Source organism: Papaver somniferum, chromosome 6 (assembly GCF_003573695.1).
Source record: "Papaver somniferum cultivar HN1 chromosome 6, ASM357369v1, whole genome shotgun sequence".
Classification (NCBI taxonomy): domain Eukaryota; kingdom Viridiplantae; phylum Streptophyta; class Magnoliopsida; order Ranunculales; family Papaveraceae; genus Papaver; species Papaver somniferum.
In genome coordinates, this window is record NC_039363.1 from 143,819,368 (window position 1) to 143,839,453 (window position 20,086).

A 20,086-nucleotide genomic window follows, 5' to 3' on the forward strand; every position below is an offset into this window, starting at 1 on the left:
TGTGTTCACAATCTGGCGCTAGAAACAGGGACTTCTAGTCCCGGTAAAAGATTTATCTTTCCTGTTTACTCCTTGTATTCAATTGTTACCTTTTGAAAAAAGGGACTTTCGATCTTTTATTTACGGATGTTGATGTCTCATATCACATACCAACTCCCTAGTTGAACGCTGTGAATAGATCTCGTAGATTAACACCCCTTTTTAAACCTGCAATAAAGCTGACATAACGTTGAAAGTGTAATCTGAACTCGGATTTTGCACCTCGGTAAAAATGGACAGAATCTCGCAAAATACTTCGTAAAATCATTAGATCTGAGCATTTTTACAAACATGTCTTCTTTCCTTTTTACATATACCTTTCTTTTCGCCATATTTTCATCTTTTCCCATCAAATTCAGATCAAAATATTGCATCCTTACCTCATGATCTTCGTTTTCAACCGATCTAATGAAGCCACCATGGTTTGTTTCCCCTCTTCATCCTTACAACATTTGGACGGAAATTTGAATTTTGAAGAATGAAGACTTTTTGCAAGTGATGTTAAAAGAATGAAGAATACGTAACTAGGTTTTTTTTATCTCTTTAGGAAAACTGATGTATTTACTTTGCTCCCTACATCACTTTGAGGGGGAGTATTAGGATATGTAAGTTAATATAGGTTGACACTGGGTTTACACCATGTGAAAGTCATATAAGTAGTATCTCTTGATGTAATAATTCAAGGTTCATATCAATACAATGTAGAGTTTCATCACTTCCGTCGTGACCAGGAGCAAGCAAAAATGTGACAATAATACCACCAGCAAGAGACCCGACGTAGCAGAGAGTACCAAACCCCGTAACGCAACAGCCATTGCCGCAGCAGCACTCAGAACAACAGCGGCGAAAGCAAGAGCCTCAAAAGCAGTCATCAACACCAATATAGTAGTGCTGATTCTGTGGTACCACAGTCGATCTACGAAATGCCATCCACCAATGATCAGAATGTACTCTTATTACCTGCCAACCTACCCGAAACAAGAGTACTTCAACCGGTCAATTCGTCGCTCGTTCCACCCATCCCCATTATACAGATCATAGAAGAAGGAAACACCGTAGATGCCGGAGCTCAAGTACATCGGGGGACACCAAACCAAGCCTCGAACCCATCCGTGCAGTTAGCAGCAGAACTAGAAGAAATGAGAAGAAATCATAAAGCATATGTCGACGCCATAACACTTTTGGCTTATGAATATCAGGAGCTCAAGGAAAGAATAACGCTAGGAGTAGAGGCAGGAGGCATGCAAATGGCGCACAACTAAGCAAATTCAAAAGCTCAATGACCAAATAGGGACCGAAGATTAATCGTCCCCAACATTGACGACCCCGATCCTTTGAATATTGAGCGTCGTAACAACCAGCGCGATGAAAATTCAGATCCGGAGTACGTACCAGAGTACGTGACTGGGAACTCAGATTATTACGATGATTCACATAGGCCAGCACGATGGGACGAACAGTACCTTGCCATGGAGACTCTTATTAATTCACCTTGGAGGCACTTTATATAGATATAATTCACCTTCTTATTAATAAAATTAAATGTCATTAGAATTGAAAAAGCGGGGGTCTAACAACACCACCCAATATTTCGCTTAGCAATCTGTATGGACTAACTCCAATATACTTTGCTAGAGAATCAACTAGACAGTCAGACTCAGTCTAGACTAAAGTATATCGAGGATTTAATATCTCTCTCTTGTTTTGATTTACTCGAGCTAATAGAAATCAGCGAGTCTTAAATCAAACACAATAAATAACTTGGATGGTACCAAAGACCAATATCCAAGGATCAATCAATGACAATCAACAACCAAAGGTTGGATTACTCTAATTGATGATCTAACGCACAGACAACAAAATTTTTGTTAACGAGGAAACCGCAAATGCAGAAAAACCCCGGGACCTAGTCCAGATTGAATACACACTGTATTCGCTACAAACACTAGCCTACTCCAAGCTAACTTCGGACTGGACTGTAGTTGAACCCCAATCAATCTCCAAATGATCCAAGGTACAGTTATGCTCCTACGCCTCTGATCCCAACTGGATACTGCGCACTTGGTTCCCTTAGCTGATATCACCCACAACTAAGAGTTGCTACGATCCAAAATCGCAGGCTTTGACAGTAAACAAATCTGTCTCACACAGACAATTCTATCAAAGGATCAATCTGTCTCCCACAGATAAACCCTGAAGGTTTTGTTCCGTATTTTGATAATAATCAAGGTGAACAAGAACCAATTGATAATCCGGTCTTATATTCCCGAAGAACAGCCTAGATTAATCAATCACCTCACAACAATCTTAATCGTATGGTAGCGAAACAAGATGTTGCGGAATCACAAACGATGAGACGAAGACGTCTGTGATTACTTTTTATATCTTTCCTATCAGATATATAAATCTCAAGACAATCAATCTGATTGTACTCGTACGATAGAAGATGCAAGATCAGATCACACAACTACGATAAAATTAGTATTGGTCTGGCTTCACAATCCCAATGAAGTCTTTAAGTCGTTAACCCGGTTTGATAAAAGAAAACCAGAGGTTAAAGGAGAATCGACTCTAGTATGCAAACTAGTATCACACGTAAGGTGTGGAGATTAGTTTTGCACAATACTAGATGTCTCCTTGATATAATCTTTCAAATCAGGGTTTTTCCTTGGTCACAAAGCAAACAATATCCACCGTTAGATTAAAAAATGATTTAGATTCAATCTAATATTTATCAACCGTTAGATCGAAAACTTAGCTTGTTACACACACTTGACAATGCACACTTCTAGGTTTGTTAACCGTACCCAAACATATGCACTTGTTGGTTCAATAATAGTTAACCAAAAGGTTAGCCATATGAGTATTTCATATCAACCATGTTATTCTTCACCATAACTAGTTCAAATGACTTCAAATGAACTAGTTAGATAGTTGTTCAATTGCAAGGAAATCTCATGTACTACACAAGACACAATTGAAGCAAAGATGATTTGATTCACTTAAATCGGTTCATGAACTTTTATAGCCACGGTTTGCAAACTGCATTCCTTAGTCTTTTTAAGTTTAAGTTCAGAAATCATCTTCAGATATATAACCTTCTTAAGTTCGCAGACTAGGTTCGCGGACTTAAGCAACCGGTAGAGTTTACAAACTCCAGCAGAAAATCTCGGCAAAGACTTTCTGCCGGTTGGCGGACTGGGTTTGCGGACGCAGCTAGTTTGTCAACTCCAGCAGAATTTCTCGGGATGAGAAGTTCGACAGTTCGCGGACTTGGAAACAAGCCATTCTTCCGGTTTCTCTTGATCAACAAAGTACACAAACTTTGGTTCAAGGAATAGGACTTATACATAAATGTGTTTCCACAACTATGTTTATGTACACCATTGGTTATGTAATCTAAACTCTCAGTTCAATCATTGAAACATTCTTAGAGGACGTTATATAGTTATTACACCATTTCTCGTCAAAGCAATTTTCAAAGTGATTGAAACATATCATGACTTTCGTCACTAGGTAAAGATAAACTTGACTGAAGAGAAAAGCTTACAACACATATTTCGAGATATAGATAGGCGAGGTATACTCGGCTCGAAATACCAAGTGTGTATAATCCAAGTATATATATGTAGCATACGACTTTTTTTCTCAAAGAGTAGGAGATAGAGTAGATATACTTTTGAGTGACAGATAAGTTCAAGTCTTCACATACCTTTTTTTCGAGAAGTTCCACCGGTTCCTTGACTAGTTCTTCTTCTTGTATGATGAATCGCCATGAAGTCCTTGAGCTCAACTACACTTTCTATCCTAGTCTGAGCTATAATATACTAGAAATCAAGACTTATAGTTTTGATCACTAACATTGAAAAACATGCTTGAGATAGCAATGCATGCGAGGTTGACCGAGCAATGCTCTAACAATCTCCCCCTTTGTCAATTTTAGTGACAAAACTATCAATACATATGGAATACAAAAAAGATAAATAAACTTTAGTAGCTCCTATTCCATATGTCTAATCTTCAACATTCCTCGAAATCTTCGTCACTTCTAAGTACTCCAATGATCCCAAAGGTTGTAAGTTTAGTATCACCGTTGTTGAAGATCCATAGCTATAACAATGAGAAAGCATCGGTCTCGATCATTGTTATACAATGTCAAAGTATTATTACACAGTGTCAAAGTTCAATTGTATCACAACTTCAACAATAATACTATGGTGATATGTATCACTCTCCCTTAGTCAATACTCCATCTCACATGGAAACCACTCCCCCTTACACAATGATCCGAAAACCATATGTATATGTAGTGTGAACCACATATTAATTCTCCCCCTTTTTGTCAATAAAATTGGCAAAGGTACAAGAACGGGATCATAATGAAATTTTCGTAAGAGACATTTCATGACTAAAAGAAAAATACATACCATCTAATTTAGATGCAATCATACAGCCGAAGCTAATAGCATTCATCAAGGAGTTTAAAGATACAAGATAACCCCTCTAATATTCCACAGCCGCACTCCCCTCAAGATATTACCATTAAGCACAAGTTCAAAAGAACTCTCCCCCATTTGATGTCATTTCCGAAAGAGCAACAAGAGCGACCTTAATTTCAAAAGAAAAGAAGGATTTTATTGGACACCAAAAACCATGAGAATGATTTTTTATATCCAAAAACTCAATCAAATTAATCACAAGTAAACTCATGATTAATTTAATTGGAATACTCAATCAAATTAAACACAAAGAGTGATCAACTTAATTGAATATGCTCGACATAAGAGAACTTACGGAGCGTACGACTAACATAACCATTAGAAAATGTATGGGATAGTCGTCCATATATATACTCAACATAAGAGGAAACTTACGGAGTATGCAGATACTCAACTAGATTAATTACAAGAGAACCCATAATTAATCTAATTGGAATACTAAACCAAACTAATTACAAAAGTAATCAATTCAATTGTCAATTGTTTTGCTCAACATAAAAAGACTTATGGAGCAATAACTAAATAACCAAACATAATGATTAATTTAGTTTAAAAATGCTCAACATAAAGTACCTTACGGAACAACCAACAAAGCTAATAAAAAATTAATCAACTTGGTTGTATCATGCTCAACATAAGATACACTATGGAGCCTCACAGTAATACATAAAATATGGATCAGGGATGATCAATACTGCGGAATACCCAAAGATTCATTCTATCTTCAATCATTATTTTCGTAACGATATTAATAGACATAATCCTTGAAAACAAAAGATTTTAACCTATCTTCCATCAAAGAATTGACAATATAGGCTTAACTTTTGTATTTGTCAAAATTTTATTCATTCTTTTACCAGTACGTGAATACCAACTCATGAACGACTTTACTTTTGACATTATATGGGACCTTCAATTTCACGGACGTAAACATACATATCGCATAACAAATTGCAGTATAACAAATCATAAAGATTAATACTTCAAAAACATCATCCTCCAAATATTTTTAGAATTTAAACCAATAAACCTAAAAAAACAACAAGAAGAAGAAAAATAATAGATATGTGTAGTCACAATCATTGCTATTCAAGCACTAGTTATTCTTCAAAAATAAGACATACTAGGAAAAAATAAGAACACGAATTACTCATCTTCTTCCTCATCAGAGATACTTCAAGATGCTTGAATTGCGTTCAAATCTTCCTTGAGCTCAGGAAACTTCGTTGGAGTGAGATTTGAAAACTCTTTCTTTCAATTTCTCCAAGGAGGCTTTAATGGAGGAAATACACAAAACCCTAGGTTCACGTATGCGGACGGGTAAAGAAAAAGACTAGGGTGCACGAACTTCTTCTTTATAAGACCACATGGGCTTGGACCCGTTTATGAACCGCGACTCACATAAGAAAGATGGAATTTTCTTAACCATTTGCACATTAAAGGTTATGCATTCCGCGACAACACACATGTGAACGACAACGGATGCAATAGAAAGCTAAAATTGATATTCAAACAACGAATAACAAAACTGTACACAACTCAAACCATTTCTTTCCCCATTCCAAGATATGTACAAATGGGGAAATGCCGGCCTTGTTACCAAGAGGCGAAATGCGCAGAGGAATTCTCATGCGACATTTCTGGTTGATATGTGTAAACAGTCCTTGTAGTATAATCAAAGTAATGATAATAGTCAGGGCAGTTAGAGCTTTCTATCCTTCGTTTGTTCTGGCTAGAAGAAGGATACCTCCGATTTCTGGGTTGCACAGTACTAACAAATTTAACACATACAAAACCTTTTCGGAATGATTCTTAGACTTAACAGATTTAAGTTTTTCTAAGAATTTAAAAACGCCTTCGAACGCTTTGAAAAGATCTTAATCAATTGATTCATTACGATAGTATTCCTCAAAGAGATCAAGAGTTAATCTAGTGAGGTTCCATATCCTTGAGCGTATTGAGCATTTTCCCAATCTATCCTTTTTTTTATTTTTTCCTTCTGATTGATTCTTAACATCTAAATCTCCCCTTTTAGATGAAGTAAGATTATCATGAGAAACAAAAGGTTTTAGCCATAATAATCTTTAAACAATCTTTAAGGATTTATGTCGTGCATTACAGATGCCAAGAGCAAGTTTTCCAAAGAAATTTCCCATAGGAAAATTTATAAGGAACGAACAAACACAAACTTATTAGGTTTACGGTGTTTGCCTGCTCTGATACCAATTGAAAAAGCGGGGGTCTAACAACACCACCCAATATTTCGCTTAGCAATATGTATGGACTAACTCCAATATACTTTGCTAGAGAATCAACTAGACAGTCAGACTCAATCTAGACTAAAGTATATCGAGGAGTTAATATCTCTCTCTCTTGTTTTGATTTACTCGAGCTAATAGAATCAGTGAGTCTTAAATCAAACACAAGGAATAACTTGGATGGTACCAAAGACCAATATCCAAGGATCAATCAATGACAATCAACAACCAAAGGTTGGTTCACTCTAATTGATGATCTAACGCACAAACTGTATTATTTCAATTATAAAGATAAAACAATATAATGCGGAAATTGAAATAACACAGACACCAGAAATTTTGTTAACGAGGAAACCGCAAATGCAGAAAAACCCCGGGACCTAGTCCAGATTGAACACACATTGTATTAAGCCACTACAGACACTAGCCTACTCCAAGGTAACTTCGGACTGGACTGTATTTGAACCCCAATCAATATCCCAAGGTACAGTTATGCTCCTACGCCTCTGATCCCAGCAAGATACTGCAAACTTGATTCCTTTAGCTGATCTCACCCACAACTAAGAGTTGTTACGATCCAAAATCGCAGGCTTTGACAATAAACAAATCTGTCTCACACAGACAAGTCTATCAAAGGATCAATTTGTCTCCCACATATAAACCCTAAATGTTTTGTTCCGTCTTTTGATAATAATCAAGGTGAACAGGAACCAATTGATAATCCGGTCTTATATTCCCGAAGAACAGCCTAGATTAATCAATCACCTCACAACAATCTTAATTGTATGGTAGCGAAACAAGATGTTGCGGAATAACAAACGATGAGACAAAGACGTCTGTGATTACTTTTTATATCTTGCCTATCGGATATATCAATCTCAAGACAATCAATCTGATTGTACTCGTACGATAGAAGATGCAAGATCATATCACACAACTACGATAAAATTAGTATTGGTCTGGCTTCACAATCCCGATGAAGTCTTTAAGTCGTTAACCCGGTTTGAGAAACGAAAACCAAAGGTTAAAGGATAATCGACTCTAGTATGCAAACCAATATCACAAGTAAGGTTTGGGGATTAGTTTTTCACAATACTAGATATCTCCTTTATATAGTCTTTCAAATCAGGGTTTTGCCTTGGACACAAAGCAAACAATATCCACCGTTATATGAAAACCTGATTTAGATTCAAGCTAATATTTCTCAACCGTTAGATAGAAAACTTAGCTTGTTACACACACTTGACAATGCACACTTCTAGGTTTGTTAACCGTACCCAAACGTATGCACTTGTTGGTTCAATAATAGTTAACCAAAAGGTTGGCCATATGAGCATTTCATATCAACCATGTGCTTCTTCACCATAACTAGTTCAAATGACTTCAAATGAACTAGTTAGAGAGTTGTTCAATTGCAAGGAAATCCCATGTACTACACAAGACACAATTGAAGCAAAGATGATTTGATTCACTTGAATCGGTTCATGAACTTTTATAACCACGGTTTGCAAACTGCATTCCTTAGTCTTTTTAAGTTTAAGTTCAGAAATCATCTTCAAATATGTAACCTTCTTAAATTCGCAGACTAGGTTCGCGGACTTAAGAAACCGTTAGAGTTTACAAAATCTAGCAGAAAATCTCGGCAAAGACCTTCCGTCGGCTCGCGGACTGGTTTCGCGGATGCAGCTAATTTGTCAACTCTAGCAGAATTTCTCGGGATGAGAAGTTCGATAGTTCGCGGACTTGGCAAAAATCCATTCTTCCGGTTTCTCTTGATCAACAAAGTTCGCAAACTTTTGTTCAAGGAATAGGACTTGTACATAAATGTGTTTCCACAACAATGTTTATGTCCACCATTGTTATGTAATATAAACTCTCATTTCAATCGTTGAAACATTCTTAGAGGACGTTATATAGTTGTTACACCATTTCTCATCAAAGCAATTTTCAAAGTGATTGAAACATATCATGACTTTCGTCACTAGGTAAAGGTAAACTTGATCGAAGCGAAAAGCTTACCAACACATATTTCGAGATATATATAGGCGAGGTATACTCGGCTCGAAATACCAAGTGTGTATAATCCAAGTCTATATATATAGCATACGACTTCTTGTCTCAAAGAGTATGAGATAGAGTAGATAAACTTTTGGGTGACAGATAAGTTCAAGTCTTCACATACCTTTTTGTCGAGAAGTTCCACCGGTTCCTTGGGTAGTTCTTCTTCTTGTATGATGAATCGCCATGAAGTCCTTGAGCTCAACTATACTTTCTATCCTAGTCCGAGACTTAGCTATAATTGACTAGAAATCAAGACTTATAGTTTTGATCACTAACATTGACAAACATGCTTGAGATAGCAACGCATGCGAGGTTGACCGAGCAATTATCTAATAAGAATTAATAACTTTGTAAATTCTCCCCTCTTCCGACAGGGTTTGGCATTACCTTGAAGGATGGATCCATCTGGCACAGGTATGCATATGCACCTTATTGCGTTTTATAATCAAAAAAATAAAATTGAGTGTGCACAGTAGTCCTTTATAGACTTATACCCACTTTATCCCATGGCCAAGGCACCATAGTAGGAATAAAAGCTAAGGATTATGTAGTGATTTTACTTCTTGCGCAAACATATTTTATTGAAAAAGAGAGTTCTTTTCAACCTCAACCACGATAAATATTTTGAACACCCGTTGCTTGAGTTCTAGTTTTGAGATCTGTCAAGTACAAGCTTGAACTCGAAACTTCTTCTTTGTAGCTCATCACATAATAAAGCTAATGATCTTGTCTCATAATAGAGATAGGTAGAAAACAATGAGTTTAATAGGATAAACAATCTTCACATGCTTATGTTGATGATGTTCTCGCTGATGTCTTCGTGTAATCTTCAAGGGTATTCGGTAATTTTTGAAACTCAACTACCTAAATCTAATCCTAGTCCGATAGTACTGACTTTAGTAGATAATAAATTAAGAAATAGTTTTGGTCGTCTAACATTGACAACAAGCTTGAATATACCAATACTTGTGGGTATAACCAAGCAGTGCTCTAACAATCTTACCCTTTATAGATTTAAGTGACAAAGATATCAATTACATGCACACTTTTGTAGAATTAAACACTCAGCTCAATCTCCATAATTTTTCTTAATTGGTTGAATCTTCAACATCTTCGAATTCTTCGTTTTTCAAAGTTCCTCTATGGTTCTTCATGTGTTCATTAAGCATTGTGTTGTTGAAAATCCGAAGATTGAGAAAAACTTTCGTAAAACCCTGGTTTGTGTCATATGGATGAAATATCGATCATTATTCAAGTTCGTATGCCAATAGATAGATGATCATTGAATTATCTCATGGAATTCAACAATACATAACAAACTAATCGTTTAACATCAAGCATTGGAATCGTCATTGATTTAAGTTTAGCCAAATAAACTTCATTATTTGATAGATGATGAACATGAAGTAGTGATGCAAAGAAAAGTATTAATAACCTACTTCAAACTATAGTTTTTCCTCATTTAACAAAAATGAAAACAAAAGTTCTTACAAGAAGTAAACTAATAAAAAAATACTTTTGATGAATTCATCAACATTATCACTCCCTTTTTCACCACTCAATGACGTAGGACATAGGGTTCACGTTTTTTATTTATGTTGAGGCATTCGATCAGAATTTCATGTTACTTGACGAGTGCTTCTTGTACGTAAAGAGTTTTCAAGAAAACGTCTCCAAGGATTTATACTTCCAACTTAGTCTCTATTCATTTTTGAAGAAGAGTTACAAATATTTAATGGTTAAAAGTGTTTGATCTTGCTTCATATTCTTCTCCTTCTTCCTAAAGTAAGAATTCTTATCCTTTGAAGGGTAAAGTTTCACATTTTCCTCGATGTTAACGGAGATCTCAACACTTAAAGGATTGAAAGTTTCACTAGAAGAGAACGTTTTTGGAGGATCCATAATTTTCAAGCGGATATGATTAAGGATCTCACACATCACGAATATATAGTCACCCCAAAAATAATTTTTAAAATTTTTTCCAAATAAAGAAGATAGTCAAAAATAAGAAAGTTGTTCATCCAATGACAGTTATGAAAACTCCATTCACGAACAAGTATTTTTCATATGAAAAAACTCAATTCACGAACAAGCTTACCAAACTTGTTTTAGAATTACTATAAATAGTCATTCTTCCAAAAATAAATGATATTCAAGTTTGTAAAATTGACAAATTTTTGTATTCTCTTAGCATCATCAATACATGAACTAGAGATGAAATGAGAGTGTTATTTGAGGAGAATTACGTGTCCCAAAATGATTAATGACAATTCACTAAAGACATCAATCCCTTACCAAAACCTAAGTTTAAGTATCAACACTGTGATAAACAAATTCATCTAAGTGCATATGCTTCTGTTGATGGTGGATTTTTGGCAAGGGTTAAAATCGTAACCTTACATATTCTTGATCCAATAGTCAGATGAATATTAAGACTTATGTTTCTAATTAAAGCATGAAAACTCATGCCACAAGAACCTCTGACTGAGTATACTGTCTCTCAGAGCATACATGAATATGCAGTCTCTCAATTGAGGCGACGACATATTTCATGAATACTGAACAATTCAGTAACCACTTTCATATAAAATCGAACGATTGGGCGGCTCCTAGACAGCTTGCCTGCTAGTATAGAGCATAACGTCTTCAGGATGCAACAATGTTTTCTCAGACTATATAAAAGATATGCGTATAGAATCCTAATGATTGGACGGCTCCTAGACAGCTTGCCTGCTAGTATAGAGCGATAACGTATTCAGGATGCAACAACGTTTTCCCTGACTATACATAATAAATATGACGCTTCAATTAGCTAATATCGCTTAATTCTTGAATAATTAATGCTCCTAGACAACGTGCTAGTATAGAGCCATTAATTAATTATTTCTAGTCACTAGATTCATTAACTGAATCCCTAGAAAATACTCAACATTATTCATAATATTTCATTACTTCAATTTATGGCTCTTCCCAGCAGAATTCCATGGGTTAGTAATAAATATTCAACGTACGGGCATCTGAGCCACTATCGAATAAGCCCCGACAAAATGGTGCAAGTGTACTCAGCAATAATGCACTAATGAGAAACTGAATGCACGACGAGCATTCCAAAATTACGAAGGAACGATGAACCTATTGAAAATAGGAAAGAAAATAATAATAGTAAAATATTAATTGAGGCGCCTAAGGGACCAAGCCCACCGGCCGGCTGAACATGCCGCAGTGGCTGGGCCCAGCCTCTTCCCATATTTTATTATTTTCCTTGATCTCATCAAAATTCCTTTGTTTGAACAAACTCCTTCGTTTTAAGGAAACTCCTCAGTTTCATGGTGTTTCCTTCATATCAAGGAAATAATATAAAATTAAAAAAGGTGTCACGGGACCATGCCCTAGTCATGACCGGTCCCACACCTTGAGACCCCTTATTTTATTATTATTGTTGTTGTTTCCTTCATCTCATGGAAACTCCTTCGTTTTAAGGAAACTCCTTGGTTTCAACAAACTCCTTAATTTCATGATATTTCTTTCACATCATGAAAATAATATAAAATTAGGAAAGGTGTCATGGGACCGGGCTCATTAGCCGGACGGCCATGTCTTAGCCATGGTCGGTCCCACACCTTGTAATTTCTTATTTTATTATTATTATTATTATTTCCTTCATCTTATGAAGTTACTCAGTTTGAGCAAAACCCTGATCTTTTCATATTTTTCTCAAATATTGCTCCAACGCGTATCATAAAATATCAAAATTCTAAGGACCGAGGCACGGACACTATGGTGACATGAGCACATTACCTTGACCGACCAAGGTTGGCCCTTTGGCTTTCAAGAGGCCGGTCCCACACATTTTCATCATTTGACCTAATTTATTCACATTAGGTTTAAACTCTTCTAAACAACTTGGAATTTCATCAAACAATCGTCGGTCGGTCCCATGACCAACCAGGGCCGGTTCCATGACCCCTTGGTCGGTCCCTCATTTCTTCATAATTAGGTTTTATTTCCTAACGCTCAGACGAGCACCATTTTAATAAATGATTAAACCAGCATTTGATCATCTTTTCACCAACTTGTCTTCAAGAGATTTTGGTATTTGCTCACTCGAGCATCTGGGCGCTACATGGTCATCCCATCATCCCATGTAGCCGGTCCCTCCTTCACTCCATTTTTGATTTTCAATAAATCATCAATTGATATCAAAATTAGGGTTTCGAATCCAAGGTTCATAATTCCAGATTCAAACACTAATAATTTTATGTTGATCATGTAATCAACACTTTAATTATTATACTCGGTCGAGTTGCCAGTATCTTAAATTAATATTTTATTTGGTCTCGCTACCAAATAATTCATCAAACGAGCAACATTTGCTCAGATGAACAATATTTGCTCAGACTAGAAAAATTGGTTCAACTATCAATATTCAACAGTTCATCGAATGAGCAATATTTGCTCACCTTAACTATCAACATCCATTAGAAAATTATACCTCTGTCTCAACAGACATGTTGAATTCATGAGACTTGAACATTTGTAAATTATGTACAACTCAACAATACAAAGACTCATCGTCTCATCAAGTCAACAACCACAAGAGAATCAACCGTGTCACATGGGGGATATTAACTAGGGTTTTGGTCTGGCGGCCTATGACACGTGTGTTAATCCACGATGAGAATGTGACTAAGTCGTGCAAGCGGTTGAAGGAGTCAACGAAGTAGTGGGTGGACAATCAACCAAGTCCCCGCACGATGAGTAATTGGTTCTAACACGATTTCCACTTTCCCACTCCTTGACTTCAGCAACCGCCACACTTACTGGGATCAATGTGTCTACTACTTCTTGCAATATAAATAAGTCTCTGAACCCATGATTGAAACGACAGAAGAATTCTGATCCGAGAAATCACTCTCAAGAATTCGATCAATCAACCAGAACTTATTCGAACTCAACAGTTCACAGAAAACTTGCAGAAATCTTAAACACATTCACAATCCTTGATCACCATTGATCTTACACATTTCTCAGCTTCCCTCCTATAGATCGACCCATCCTCTCTTGTGACTGAATTGACTCTGGAACGGACATTGTCTTGGTTTAAGCCGGAGTCTTATAGATTTATCTCTCGAATTCAAGCACTCCCTTTGCAGTGCATTTGTGTGAGGTTAAGTAGTTGGCTCGGTTCGAGGAGTCTCCTACGTAAGGTCGTCTCCTCAATTCCTCAAAAACTAGCAAATCGTTTTTCCCCATCTACAAATTGGCGACCAAGTGGGAGATCATTCTCTCGGTTGCAATATCAATTCTCACAAGGGTGGTCGGTCTTAGGTCTGGTTCAGTTACCAATCCGGGTTCAACACCCAACTCTAACATTGCAAGTTCTAGTGCTACTGCCACTACAAGTACTACTCGTCTCAAACATTGCAGGCTCTAGTGGTACCGCTAACACCACTCTTCCGGACAGCAATGTCACGCCACATGTTACTACTACTCCTCCGAGTGTTGGTGCTCCAGTGATCACTCTTGTCAATGCTGCAAGCAATGTTACTGGCACTATCAACAATCCACATCCTAGCGGATCTCTTGAAGAAATCAGATAATATCCACCTACCATAGCCGATCTCATGAAGGTTCAGGAAATTCTTGCCAAGAAACAGACCTAGCGGAAACACAGAAAGAGTTGTGCACCTATCTCAAGACTCTGATAGAGAATCTATCGTCTAAGCAAACTCAACCCCAATGCCGGACTAAATAAGAGCTAAGGAAACATCCTATACTGCTGTCCTGACTCTCCCCAATCCACATCATGGAAGATGATGAAGTCTGCAATGACCCACCAGCAAGGGAATCAACAAGTTCATCACTCGAGAAGATTTTGAGCAGCTTTCTAGAGGTTCGTGGAAAAGACAAGATATCATATGTTCATCATCACCAACCTCCATATCCTTCTACCATACAGAGAGTTCCTCTTCTGAAAGGTTATACTTCTTCAACGTTCACACTTTATGATGGAACATGCAATACTCGAGAACATGTTTCTCAGTTCTTGGAATCATTGGTGAACATGAGCACAACCATGTCGTTCGTCTGAAGGAATTTTCAAAGTCTCTGACAGGCAGAGCATACACCTGGTACAACAACATCGCGCCAGGAAGTATCACCAGTTGGGGAGAGATGATTAATGCTTTCTACATAAAATATTTCTTAGTTTCAGAGCAAGTCACTCTCTCTGATCTAGGAAGGATGTTTCAAATGAGCAATAAACATCCCAATGACTATGTGAAAAGTTTCAGAGTTCAAGACTTGGACTGCCACGATCCAAACGTCAAAGAGAAGCAACTTGTAGATTTGTACATAAACAGAATGATCTCGGTCTACAGAGTCTTACTGGAAAATCTCTGATTTCATACTTTCTCAGAGCTTTGATGCGTGTCGTAACCACAACAAATTAGTGAATATTTTTCCACTCAATTAACAAGTAATATGGTGGTAGTTAAGTTCGTTCCCACAAGGAGCAAGAGATTTTAGTTGTCTTATAATGTCACAAAGGGGGGGTTTGTTTTAGATTTTATAAAGCAAAAGAAATAAACAAAGCAATTAAAAAGATAAAGTTGGAATCAATAAGAGAAACAAGATCAAGGAATTTTCCTGCGTTGCAAAACAATGATTCAAGTTATGTTCTTTTCCACTTTTTATTAGTCACAGATTATCACCAATCGTAGGATAGCAGGTTCGCTTAGCTAACCCCAAAATTGCTTGTTTCACTGAGTAACAGGTCCGCTTAATTATCAGATTCTATCCAAAAGAACCACCTTGAGGTTCGCTTACAAGATGTAATTCCCCTGAACGCATAAAGATTTATGAATTTAGGTTTAGTACTAGTAGTTAAACTCGATTCGCTCGGTCCACTTTCTAGCGTTTTTTTCACACACAATTGCTCCACAGAATCCCTCTGCAAGGTCTCGTGTTTTCTACTTGTGTAAAGAATCAAGAAACGATTACCTTTTCCATAACCTCTACTAGTTTTAGGTTGAATAACAAATCAATTCAGTTGGCCACCTAAACGATCTATCATGCAAGCATAAACATTCTTATTAGTAAAAACAAACTATAATCATGTGAAAAATTTCAAAGTAGGTTTAAAACAAAACTCAAATCATATGTTAAGAACTAGGAATTCATCCTCAGTCAATAATAAAATTAGCTACTCATGCTAAGGAGCTCACACACAAGAAAGAAAAGAAAAGTGTTGTGTGTGTCAAAAAGTGTAGATGTGTATAAAGAAAAGTAGAGAACTTCTCTATTAGCTTCAATTTGCTTGCTTTCTTCTTAGGATTAGGATCCTTTTCCCACTCAATCTCCAAGTCCTTATCTTTGTAAAATTCCTCCGCTTTTCTTACAAATTTAAGTCCAGTTCTTCATCCAATTCCAAGTCTTCACACCCATGAGTTTAGAATACTCTTCACAAAAAATCCTGATACCACCGGAATTCGGCCCGAAACATCACCACCGTTCACTGAATATACTTCTCCGCCGACGAAATATTCCATCATGGTGTCGTTAAATATAACTGTCAAACTAACAGTCTTCGTTAGTCAACTGGGTCAAGGCCTGAGAGTCAGCCACCGAGTTAGCTGATCTAAGTCTTTCTTACTCGTCTAACTCACAAGTTGGATCGGTCATCGGCAGCAACGAGTTGACTCATCAGAATGGAAATCCGGCATAGTCTCGGCTGTTTACAGGACATCCGGCCCGATTCAGGCCATTCTTTTCTTCACCTGTTAAGAACCTATCACATACAACACTCACAGTTTCAAGCATTCATCAGTTCCTGTAACAGCAATTCATCCTCCTTTTTTTGTCTGCAACACCTCCAAAACTCTAACCCATACAACCAGCAGCACCAACACAGAGTCCATATTCTACTTCCTTGTAATCCATAGCTTATTCTGTAATTCTGCTCTAAACCCCCAGATTTATCTCAAATATGCCATCTCAATTTCATCCTCTCTGTGTTCAAGACCTAAACTCAATTTCTGCCATTATGGACTCAAACCCCATCAATTTCTTTGATCTTCATCACCAGCAACTTAAATTCCTTCAAACCCTTGGAAATCAACATCTTCTCTGGACTTCAACCTTCTACAGAATCGTACCCACTCTCTTCATCTGTTCCAGTTCTTCATATCCATTCTACCACCAACCCATATTCGCTTCGAATCAACAGCCGCAGATCCCCTTTCTTCCATCTCCAAGAACACCAACACAAACCCATTTCTGATATCTCGAATTTTATCTCAAGAACGGTGTATCTCTCACAGATCGTACCCAATTCATTTCCCCCATCTGAATCTCAAAAAACCCATTCAATTTCACAAATCGAACCCATAATCAACAGCAATAGCTTCTCTTCGTTCATCCTCTCCGTGTTCTCTTAATTCGTGTCCTCGATCTCGTTTTCTTCCATCTGCTTGGCTGCGCTTTTATTTCTCTTTAAATTCTTCCCAAAACCGAGAGCAATCTCCCATCAGAACCTCCCATGAATATCTCCAGCAGCTTCAATAGAGGAACAAAGGAAAAGAGAAAAGAAGAATATGTCTTCTTCATTATTGCTGCACAAGACCCGGTCCATTTTACCTGTACCGGTCAAGAACCCAAAACCCGGACTTGTACCGTACCGGACCCGGAGTTGCCGGTACATGTACCGGTTCTGAAAGTAGAGACCCGGAGTAGGCCGGTACAGGTATTGGTTTTGGAGGGAGTCCCGGCCTGTCCCGGCCCATATGTCCCGATTAATTGTAGTCGTAGATTTTTTTGGGAATCTTACATCCTGACCGTCCCTCTCCCTCCTAGGTATAACACTATCTCTAATTTCTATCGAATTTCATTTCAGTTTTCTTTTTTTTTCTTCTCTGAAGAGCAGCAGTCGTTCACTACCATTCACCAGTCACCACCATCATCGATTCGTTAAGGAATAAACTAGGATACTTTCTCTTCTTCTTCTTCTTAGATTTGTAAGTTACTTGTAACTCTCATGGGATTTGAAATCGATTATGGAATAAACTAGGGTTTGAAACTTTGAATCGTGTGATACTGGGATTTGAAATCGATTTAAACTAGGAGTAACAATTGTTTTGTTACTATTAAGAATCTAAGATTGAATTAGGGTTTGATTTGAAATTGAATTAGGGTTTGATTTGAGATTGAATTAGGGTTTTTATTTTGTGTTGTGTTGGTTGAGTTAAATGGGTAGTTGTTGCATGTTGGTTGAATTAGGATCTGACTTGTTTTTCGTTTATGGTAAAAATTAGGGAAAGTATTACTCCTGGAACAGTTTTGATTATCTTAGCTGGAAGGTTCAAGGGTAAAAGGGTTGTATTCTTGAAGCAGCTCCCATCTGGATTGCTCTCGTTACTGGTGAGGCTTCTTCACCCATTTTAATTTATCTATAGGAAATTTTCAATTTTCAATTTCATACATACAGTTTCTAGATGTTGATTGGTTCATATTTTAAAACTGTATTGAATTACATTGCGGTTCAACCCTCAATTTTGATAGAGGTTTTGAACATTGTTTTTTAATCGCTTTCATTGAATATGCAATGCCTTTCTATTTAGTATGCAATTGTGTGTTGTACATAAAGCATTGTCACTGAAACTCTCCACAACACTGTGTTAGTCTTATTTCTCTACCATATATATAAGCACTTTAAGTTTGATTTTGTTGATGTTTGTATTAAGTAAATCCATGTGTTTCAGTTCATGAATCATGAATATATGAATGAAAAGTCAGATATGATGTTTTGATGTAGTTGTATGTGGAATTGTCGTAGTAAGAACTAAGGTCACTAATGCTAAGGTCACTACTACTACTGATGATGTTCTGCTCATGAATGAATTTAACTGAATTTGTGGTTAATTTTGTTAGTTCTGTTTACTTAACTTGCATTGCATCTTTGATTAATTTTGTTAGTCAGATATGATGTTTTGAAGTCTATAAGGATAATATATTGCATATAATGTTCTTTACTTCTCTTGCAGGCCTTTGAGGTGCTAAATTGGGAAGTGCAAAGCACCAGATGATTCCAGTAATAGCATTGTTGTTAGTGTAAGACCAAAAGAAACTGTTCCTACACCAAGTTCAACTCAAACTCCAAATACAACTGAAGTTGGATCATCCTCTCAAGCTGCATCTAACACAGATGATGGAACTGAACCTACGCCAACAAGTACAACTGAAGTTGGTGACAGCAAAAAGAAGCATGGTAAAGTGAGATCTAAAGTTTGGTTGGAGATGACCAGGATAAGTGACGTTCAAGCTGAATGTCATCATTGCAAGGGATTGTATGCTGCTGACAATGACGTACATGGAACTTCTGGATTACATAAGCATTTGAAGAGATGCCTTAAAAATCCAAACATGAAGGTAGAGAAAGACAAGGGACAACAAACTCTGTTGATGCCACCCCCAAAACCAGGTGAAGATGGTAAACTTGTTGCTCATTCTTACAGCTATGAAAAGTTAAGAAGGGATCTTGTTGAGTGGATAATCAGGGATGAAATAGCTTTTAGAGCAGTAGAAGGGTCAGGTTTTGTGGCAATGATGCAGGTAGCAGAGCCTAGATTCAAGGTTCCAGGGCGTATGACAATTTATAGGGATGTATTGAAGATGTATGTAGAAGAGAAGAATAGCCTAAAAACTTATTTCTTGACATCTAAGTAGAGGGTATCTTTGACAACGGACACATGGACATCACCAAATAATTATAACTATATTTGTGTAACCGTTCATTATGTTGATCAGAACTGGAAGCTACAAAAGAGAATACTCATGTTCTGCCAAGTTGAAGGTCATACTGGTAATGCAATCGGTGAGAAGCTGGTGGATTGTTTGAAGGATTGGGGTCTAAAAGATGTATTTGGTGTCACTCTAGACAATGTCAGCGCAAACAAAGTGGCTATTGAGCATTTGAAGAATGTTGTCATTAAATGGACAGGATCACCAATTAGAGCCAAATATTTACATGTAAGTCCATGTTACGTTCTATCATGTTCTGCATTCCATGTTACATTCTTATCATGTTCCGCACTTGTTATTCATGTAATGTCTTGCTTTAGATAAAATGCACTGAAATCATGTTTAGTTTGAGTTTCTTAGTTTTAGTTTGTTGTTAACTGAGCTACTGAAATATAGATATAAATGCTGACAGTTTCATGAACATAGCTTCTC

General features: G+C 37.0%; 1 protein-coding gene across 1 annotated transcript; it reads left to right on the forward strand.

The window, feature by feature from the left end:
• Positions 1–17,275: 17,275 nt before the first annotated feature.
• On the forward strand, positions 17,276–19,542 carry LOC113289635. The gene is made up of 3 exons (XM_026538955.1): positions 17,276–17,710; positions 18,169–18,274; positions 18,898–19,542. Exons 1-3 carry the CDS (start codon positions 17,397–17,399, stop codon positions 18,937–18,939), a joined length of 462 nt encoding a protein of 153 aa, XP_026394740.1. The 5' UTR covers positions 17,276–17,396; the 3' UTR covers positions 18,940–19,542.
• The last annotated feature ends 544 nt before the right edge of the window (positions 19,543–20,086 follow it).

What these genes read in the sequence shown, in the direction of transcription:
- LOC113289635 (XM_026538955.1), top strand. Translation starts at nt 17,397, where the DNA reads ATGAATATCTCCAGCAGCTTCAATAGAGGAACAAAGGAAAAGAGAAAA. An exon ending in ACCGTCCCTCTCCCTCCTAG is followed by an intron (nt 17,711 to 18,168) that starts GTATAACACTAT and finishes GGTAAAAATTAG; the next exon opens with GGAAAGTATTACTCCTGGAA. An exon ending in CTGGATTGCTCTCGTTACTG is followed by an intron (nt 18,275 to 18,897) that starts GTGAGGCTTCTT and finishes CTTCTCTTGCAG; the next exon opens with GCCTTTGAGGTGCTAAATTG.